At 41.0% G+C, this 9,648-nt stretch overlaps 1 protein-coding gene across 2 annotated transcripts in view; it reads right to left on the bottom strand.

Annotated features, from left to right (window-relative positions):
- SMG1 (SMG1 nonsense mediated mRNA decay associated PI3K related kinase) overlaps positions 1 to 9,648 on the bottom strand; it is a 59,450-nt gene that overhangs the window by 49,326 nt on the left and 476 nt on the right. The window contains exon 2 of one of the 2 annotated variants that reach the window (XM_042036777.1): positions 792 to 955. The exons of the other annotated variant lie outside the window; for it this stretch is intronic. Coding sequence (XP_041892711.1) covers positions 792 to 955 — 164 coding nt within the window. The remainder of the gene's footprint in view (positions 1 to 791; positions 956 to 9,648) is intronic. 2 annotated transcript variants of the gene reach the window in all.

Here is a 9,648-nt window from a genome sequence, read left to right on the forward strand (position 1 = left end):
TTAGGTTCCTGAACAAAAACTCCCACACTACTATTCCTGTGTGATTTTTGTTTGAGTCTGGCCTGCCTGAAGATTTACAGAGTCTAAAAAGTGACTCTGCAAGTAAGAAATCCTTGTATTTGACATCTGTATTTGGCAATTAAAGAAAGAAAGAAGTCAGAATATAGATTTGTCATAAATACAAAAAAGACATGATTCTGAATGTTTAGCTATTTTCTAGAGGTAGTATTTCCATCCTAAAAATTAAAAAAAAACAAAACCAGTAAAAATGTATGAAACACACATCACATGATTTATATGAAGTAAGACTGAGGTACATGAAAGTAGAAACTGCCATTAATGATAAAAATATGGATCTGATTACTAAACAAAGATTCCAGTTTGGTGCAGTAAAGCTACAATAGGCAATAGATCAGCATAGTAGCCTGTTTCATCCAATACCAGAAGTACTGGAGACTATTCTGGAAGAAACTGCAGCCTGAAGACCAGACACATCCAGAATGTTGTTCTTCAGAAAAGCGTGCTTATTCTGTTAACCCATCAAGTCTTCTCTTGCATTCTTCTCCTAATGCAACTGCATATTTTTCTCAGTATTCACATCAACCACAACATTTCTCTGCGCCCTGACAAATCTCCCAAAACAGTGATACTGTGGCAATGAGACAGTTCTCTGCCTTGTTTTGGGGGAAAGAAGAGAAAAACCAAAACAAAAATTTCTCCACCATTTGCAGTTTACTGCCTTTCCCTCAATGTCCCCTCACAATTCATACATGAAACAGCAATCTGTGTACCTTTTTCTTCATTCTGTATGTCAGTGTGGACTCTGATATCATCGTGTCTTTGCCGAGACACCACAGCTGAATTTGAGGGTTGTAATCCATAGGAGGCAGAACTGCCCCGATCTCTGGATGAAGGGTATTTTAAATTGTCCTGGTCAGCTGATGCACTGTCAGTTCTACAAAGAGAAAAATATTTTTTTTTATGTAGGGGTATAACAGGAGTGGGATTCACATTCACTTATAAATACAACATATTTAAATGACAATCCCAAATGTATTTCCCTGTGTCAAAAAAGTTGTATGTCTAATCTGCTGCTTAAAAAGTGACCTTAAATTCACACTGGGATGGGAACTGACTAATTACCAGAGCAACATGCAAAGGAAACACATTCTAATGTGCCAGCGCCTTTTCTTAGGATGCTCTCAAGCCTCTTTTCAGTTGGATGTCTATACCAGGAAAAAATTACTTCCCAGGGTAACAAATAAAATACAACTAGGTCTAGGTATGCACCACACTGTATGATACAGTGCCTGCCATTTGTGAAAGTCATCACTAATCCACATTTACATAATATGCCACGGGTCTTACTGAGCAACATAAACCCTCTTCTTAGATGGAAGCATGTAACTGATCATCAGCACAAAAATCACATATTACGTTTTTACAAAATAAAAACCGCAAAGCAAGGAAACAGGTTTGACCATGAAAAAACTGAAGGTAAATTAAGAGCTGTGATCCTTTAGAATAAATGTCTGCATATAAAACACAAGTTTAAAAAAAAAAAAAATCTGCATTAGGTTTAAACCACTCTCATATCAGAAAACTGATATAGCCCAGAATAAAATCTTAAGGAAAAAGATTAGAAGTATGAAACCAGCTCTTCTCCCTGGACATACTAAGTGGTACAATTTTTTAAAACACAGGACTTCAGAATGTAAACTCAACCAATCACTTTAAATGCATTCTTACAAGCAATGATGGGGGGTTGATATTAAAACAAAGCAATACCCAAATATCCAAAAATATCCAAAGGGAGAATCAGCAGAATTTTGCTCAAGTGTATTTGGAATTAGACTATTCACATTATTTACAGCAAGCTTTCCCTAAGCAAACTCTAAAGATCAACTATTTTTACTTAAAGCTTTGGGTAGCTCATTTGATTCTTTAACAAAAAAGCAGGACAGATCATTCCTGTAAATTAACTACAATTTGTGTAAGGATAAACACCACATGTTCTTGAGAAAAAGTCTTTCATTCTTCCTTTTCAAGAGAACACTGCGATTAGAAATGGTAGACAAATTCAGGGAAAAGGGAGTCAGATACATCTCAAGGCCAAAAGGGAAAAACACAGGTAAACTTTTTGATATGCAGTTGTTACTTAAGCAGTTCTAAAGGCTTGCTACTGTTCAACAAAGCTTGGCCTCAGCACAACTGGAAGAGGAATACCATGAGCACTGATACTTGCAAAACCAACTGGAATTAAAAGACATGCATTTTGTTCTCCTGAGAATGTTAAAAGACATTATATTATCAATTTGGAACAAGAAGAAAATTGTACTTTTGCCCTGTTCTCACAGTGCAAATTGATATCAGATTTGCTTGGCAGGTATTATTCCCTTTTGCACTGTAAGCAAGTTCAATTTTAGACATACACAGTAAGACACTTTTCCTCATTCAGTACTCACTGTGCCACCACATCTACTGCTTTGTTGGGCACTTGCTTGGACTATTTATAAAATAGGCTACGCTACTCTAGAGGCAAAGCCTTAGTAAAAGTCTTTATTAATGACAGTTAACTAGGATTGTAAAAGTCTTTATACAATTGGGCCATCATCATTCACCTAAGCTATGCTGAACAAGAAGTTCTGCACTGTACCTTCACACAGTATGAAATTTAAATGCGCCCAAACCATGTGCAAATTTCCAGACAGATACAGAGACCCCAGATCTTCTCTCTGCCCTAAAACCTCCCAGTTCACTTTGAGCAGTTACTTTAGCCTTTCAATGAAACAGGCTGACAAATTTTCAGTTGGCAAATTTAAGTACTGATGGCTTCTTACGTTTACCTTCCCAAAGGGCATTGCTTTTTTTACAGCAATGCACTGTAAACTGAATCATTTCCAATTGTCAACCATTAAGGCTGAAATTCCGACGTCTGAAGAAAAGCTGATTAAATGTACAATTTTTAACACTGCTCTGCACATCCCAATCAACTGAAGGGCTACACTTTATCACCAAATAAAACGTGAGTCCAATTTTAGCAAAAAATACGTAATTGTTCTCCTGTATATCAATTTAGGAGACAATGATGTCCACTGAAAACATTGTTCCCGCTATAATAAACGTGTAGCTTAGATAGGATAGAAACTCCTGGCTATCTTTATGAGGCAGAGAAAAAAAACATCCCAGAAAGATGCTGATATTCTGTGACCCAACTGACTACTATGATCCTTATTGCTTGGAAAGAGCATTTCAAATGGGAAGGAGCTTGCAAGGAGATTCACAGCAGAGGAAGAGCCCAGGACCTGATGGACCTGTGCATTTCCAGCTGCCCAGTGACACACAGCACTTCTCAGGTGAGAAGGGAACTCCAGAGCTGTACTGTAGGCTCCTGCAACACGGCTCTGGGAACTTGTGGCATGGGCTCCTCAAGCTCCTCCTGGGGCTGTGACCCCAGTACCCGTCACCTGCCCCTGTGCTCCCTGACCCAGGAACCCAGACACCAGGGTGACACAGGGCACTGCTGTGCACACTGCATGCACAGGCAGAGACACTGAATTTCCAAATCCAGTTCTGAAAGATACCGTTTTTCATGTCGGGAATGTGGTTATGATTTTGAAAGACAGCCCCTCAGGTCTCAAAGGCAGGCACTCCGTGTTCAGATACTTGCCTAAGTAGTTACTTTTCCCACCTCACTCCAGCCATTCCACCAGGCAATGGGCAGAACAGTACTGCTGGCTACCTCAGCTCACGCCTGCATTTCAGGAGGGCACTGTTCCTGCTCACATATGGGTATTTCCACTTAAATTGCACTGCACCAAGCAGATGCAAGTTACACAACAGACCTCAGCATTATCCTATGTAACAACAAATCTAAGTTACATACACTGACATTGCCACAGACCTAACAAACATCATATATTAATAGAGTCTCAGTGTACACTGTTAGCAACAGATAAGCAAAAATAAAAATACAAATGTTATATTAAACAAAGTTGAAATGGAAAATCGCAAGGATGAACATGACTGCGATTACCTTATACTGTAGCTTCCAAAGCTTATCTGGCACTTCATGAGAGACTATACTGTTTTACTTCCACCTGAAAAGTTCACTGATGGAGACTAAGCAAAGTACTTCAAGGGCTCACGTGAGTGTTTTCATCTGTGTCTGGTTCTGGTGGAAGATCACCCATCACCACCAGCTGGCTGCAGACACTATTTTAGCAGTATCATTTAAACAGAAGAGACTGCATTCAGTTTTCTGCAGGGTGATTTTAAACCTGCCTTTGTCCATCAGAAAAAAAAAATAGTTCACCCACCTAAATAAGCAGAAATGGCCACTAGTGTGCCCTCCCTCTGCAAAAAGGCTGCTTATTTTTTTTCCATTGGCATAGAAAAGGAAACTTAAGACTTTTCAAAAATAAGTCTATTATCTCGTTCCATCAAAAGTAGCAGTATGATTTGACTTGCCAATTTGTCTCACTGAAGAGAGCATGGCTGAGAGCAACTAGTTTAAAAAAGAAAATCTTTACCAAGGAAAAAAAGGAAAACAGATCAATCAAAAATATATTGTTCCTACAGTTATACGGAAACCTTAAGAATTTTTATCCAAGAAACTTGCTACAATCTGGTATACACTGTTATGTGTAGCTTTTTCAGAACAACCCTGACGTATGGACATTATTTGGAGACAAAAATGACTTAATTGTTCTATTTAGTTTTATTTCCAAGTAGGGGACCTACGTGAAAGATTTAGTCTGAGACAACTCTACTGTGTGAACTCTATTATTGTTCAAGTCAGTTGATTTTACTTGCTTATTTGCTCTATTTGACAAGTTTATTTGCTGTAATGCAGATAAATTCTTCATTACTTAAATTCTTTATCAGTAAAATATTTAAAACTTAGAAGAGTCACTGTATCCACTCAACAGCTCCCCACCAAGTTTCTGACTGCTCTGCCACTGGCATGCAGAGCCTCCTTTTGCCATGGACTTTTCATCGCTTTGGTCCACCCTGCCAAGCCAGAGCCTGGCTGAGCCCACCCCAAAGCCTACTTCTGCTTCTACTCCTGTGTAGAGAGAATACAACTGGCCATATTTTCTACTCATGAAATAACTAATTAACCATTTTCCTACTGCAATTCTGCAATTTCCACTGCTGGACATCAACCTGCCATCACAGTCGCATTTCAAATCACCTCTTGATTCTGCATCACTCCCTTCTTAGACAGTAGCTCACCAACTTCATTCTGTTACACAATGGGCATCAGAAGGGAATGTCAGGGAAAGGTACCACATATACACATCCTCTTCCTTTTCCATAGGTATATTCTAGTAGACATTTTGGGGTACAGGATATTATGCTAGTTAAATCCTTGGTCTGATTTAGTATGGCTGTTCTTGCATGGAAAACTATCTGCACTCCAAGTTTCTTCTCCTTCCCACTGACACACTTTCATCTTCTTTCATCTTTCTCACATCTCATTCTCCTGTCTTCACATTAAAACCAAAGGTTTTTACATTACAAATTTCAGCTCCTCCATTTTACCAAAAACCAGAAAACCTCTTTGATCTCACACCTTCCCAACTGTATCAGCATATTTAACACAGATGTGAAAGGAATTATGGCTGCAAGTCCAGAACTGAACCCATTCCTGTTCAGCATCTCCCACATGCTGAATCTCCATTGAATCTCTTCTCAAGGTTATCATTGATGTTTTCACAATGGCACCTCAACTGATCCTGCATCTCATTCTTTAAGCTGCCTTCAACATCACTACTTTTCTCTCTCCCTCCCTATCTCAGTCTTTGCTCTCTCCTCTCTCTCAACTACCCCTGAAGAGACAGAGTCTTACCCCCTTTCATCCTACATGACTCTACACCCATTCTTAGATAATCACAGCAACATCCTCAAACACCTGTGTTCCCAACTTTCTGATCCCTCACCTGTGCAAACTAAGGTTTCAGCCTATTTCTAACAAACGTTTTACAGGTACCTTGTTGTACATGCAAGCACAGAAGAAACAGAGTCTCTGGCTCAACTTTCCTCCTACACAGCACCCACTACTATCACCTGTTTGTCACTCACTGCGTGGACCCAGAATTATGATCAGACAATTTCCACAGTGAGTGCTTGCTTTTTGTAAAAGACATGCCTCTGCCCTTCACAGCCACGTGAAAACACTGTTCTGAACAGCACTTTCCTGGGCCATTTGGTCTATGGGTTTCTTTTCTCCCTGCCAATATCTCCGAACCTGTCTGTAATTAAAGACAGGGTACTTGTCCTCGGTTACAAACTTCCAGCCAGGATGTTCTCCTGCTTAGGCCGCAAGCTACCTGGAAGGAGACCATATTTTACTGTCTTTTCTCATCAAGTCCAGACCCACGAGGACCAGGCAGTAACTTGGTTTGGCAAGCAACATGCTAACAGAAATTAGGAACTCGTAACACTGATTTACATTGTAGAAGCACACACACCATTTTCATGATTTCAGTTCTAAAACCTAATAGGACACTTCTGGAAATTTGCTCAGATGTGAAAGATCTTGTTTTACACTTTTTCACATCCTCCCCTGCTAACCTACATTTACGATAGGAGAGACAGAGAGGTCCTGTTAATTAAAATCTTATCTTCCTTTTCACGCTTTCACCTAAGAATGTCATGGTGCACCCTGCACTTGCTAACCTGCTACCCTGCACTCACACTCCTGCATTTCCTCCCAAAGGGCAGTACTGCTTGTTTCAGTACACAATTAGCCCTTAGGACTCTAACAAATTAACTCTGCTCACACACAAGGCCTGCACACTGAAATGATTTTATTTTTTGCCCCAAAAGCTGTAACAGGGAAAATGCAGTGAGATCTGTTAAACAACAAGAAAAGAAAGAAGCAAGTGTCTAGACAGATGCAAAGGTTAGGAGGGGGAACAAGATCTTATCAAGCCTTCTCAAAAAACCCTTCACTGTTCTCTGTCACACACATCCAACATCTATCTACAAAGTTTTTGTGTTGCTATTGAGTCTGGTACACAGCAGAGCACAAACTAATACGCCCCTATATATCAGGACAACTTCTTCCTCTGTAACACACAGACAGCTCTATCTGTACATACATTGTTGGAAAACCAGTCCACGTGCACCTGATGTATGACTGCATTCACACACACACACAAAAAATTTCTAATTTCAATTAAAAACTACTTTTCCCTAAAAAAACAATCTGTGCTCCAACTTTCAGTTTCACACTGTTTTTACCACAGGCCCCAATGCTGATTAGCATTACTAAAAACTGAGAGGAATCTGGACCTACTAATGCAAATGAATCTAGTCATTTTTACACACACAAAAATGTGCGTTTAAAAACACAATCCATCTGATGATACACCCATGTATGAGCAGTTCCTTTTTTTGCCTTTAGGAACTTGAAACAACTACAATTACTACAGCTTTCACTACTTTGGTCACGTCCTTCACCTCTTCCACGCCCTGCAAGACAGCATTTACCAGCAACATCACCTGAAGTAAACGAAACAAACAGTCAGCAGAAAAGGGAAGGAAAGAATATGTGGGTATGTTTGTGTTGTGGGGTTTGTCCAAGATCATATTTCAAATTATGAAAGAAACACAGACTGTCAGTTTTACATAACAGATCTTTCAACCATGCATGTGAATCACTTTTAAAAATTAGTTAACACCAAATCAACGAAGACTGATTTAATCTCTGCACTGTCCTTAAATTTGTTGTGTAGACTCAGGTTTCGCATCACCAGTCTTTTTGAGATGTAAAAAAATTGAGTATTGCACATAGATGAAAATGTGCTATGTTTGGGACTGTGTGAACACTTCTGATTCCTGGTACCCCCCCCCCCCCCCCCATATCATTAAAAAAAGTAATATTTAAAGGAAAGGATAAAGTTAAATTCTGAAAAGTGACAGAATAGGTGTAGAGGTGCTGGCTCTCTTTTAGCAGAAGCTCTTGATCACACAGTGTGATGGAAACAGAACAAGTCCCTGTGCATGCTGAGGCTCCGTTAGGCTGCCACACTTTCTCTGATGCTCTCAGAGCTTTGGTTCTGCTGGGGCTTTATGGATAATTATTTTAGCAGCCCAGATTACAGCAGCTGCACTTGAGAGCTAAGGAGGCACCAGACTACAGCACAGGGAACACATGTGGAGGTAACTTCTTAAACCAGCCTCATCACCAGGGAAAGCATTTCTGCAGCTACACTCTTACTGTCACCCCTAACACTACAGAGACTATTGCAGGCAATACTACATGGGGTAAAATCAGCTTCCTAACCCTCATAAGATATATTTATACTGTACAGAACTCAGGAAGAATTCATATCTCCAACCAGAATGCATTTATAGAAATCATTCACTGCAAAGACAAATCCAATTTCTTCCAGGTGAAAAGGTCAAGAGTTGGGGCCCAGAATTACAGACTGCAGCCCAAAAATCTGAAGCAAAGTAGTCAGTAAGGAGTAAGAGACCAGTCTTCTTAATGCTCTCCCAAAGAAATCTAGATGCTCTAAGAAAATGTCACCAATGAAGTTCATAAGCTCTTGAGGAAAAGATAGTAAATTGACCAAGTATTTCAACTGCAGAAGAAATTAGAATTTAAATAACCATGCCCCACACACCATTAAGAATTGAACAGCCTCTAGCACTGGCCCTAGAGGCTGTGTTGCTAGCTGTTCAAGCAAAAGGAAAACTTTCACAGTAAATGCTGAAAAGACATTTGTGTTTCTTAGGGTCTACCTTCACATCCACCCAATTTTTCTAGTCCAAACTGCATGAGACTAGAACCATCATCTGTCACATGCCACTCTGTTCTCTACTGGAAACTCTGTAAGTAGAATCCCATGTTGTGTTAAACTTTCAAAAACACTTAAAAAACCCCCTCAAATCCACATGTTTAAAAAAAATAAGAAATACCAAATTTACTCAGTATTTCTACATTACAATTTTGACTCTTAAAACAGCAAGGCTGAGCAGTAGAGCAAATACATTGGCACGACATACATTAGAAATAATTAAGCCCTGAAATACACTCTATATCTAACTAAAGAAGCAAACAGGCTTTGAATTTTACTTAAAAGTGCCAGGTGTAAACACACCTAAAGCCTTACAACACATTTTAAGTAGGCTAGGGCGAGAGCTTATACAGATCAACTATTCTCCCCAGATTAAAAAAACAAAACAAAATAAACCCATGTAGTACGTTGCCAACCCTCAAAAAAAAAGTAGTCAAAAGACTACGAGTACTCCTGCAGCCTCAGTGCTTTCCTGGCTGCGTTCCAGCCCAAAAACAGGCTGAAAATACGGGACCCGAGCCCACCCCCGCTCCCCCGCCACCGCAGCCCCCGGCCCACCCCACGGCCGCCAGGGAGGGACGCGCTGCCCGCAGCCACACACCGGCCACCGGCCGCACACGCTACAGGCCACGGAGCGGGGGCTCCGGGGGAGGACGGCGCGCTCCCACCCCGCCGAGCGCTGGCAGACCCGTCCCCGTGCCGCCTCCCGCCGCCGGCAGCCGCGGCCCCGTCCCGCCGCTGGGCCCGCCCGCCCTCCCGCGCTAGGCCCGGCCGCCAGGAAGTGGCTCCGCCGCCGTCCCGCTCCCCCAGGCCCGGCGGTGGGGCCCGGCCGAGC

The sequence above is a fragment of the Corvus kubaryi genome, unplaced genomic scaffold (genome assembly GCF_017639235.1).
Source record: "Corvus kubaryi isolate FWS band 111438036 unplaced genomic scaffold, C.kubaryi_AGA036_p1.0 37387, whole genome shotgun sequence".
NCBI classification, from domain to species: domain Eukaryota; kingdom Metazoa; phylum Chordata; class Aves; order Passeriformes; family Corvidae; genus Corvus; species Corvus kubaryi.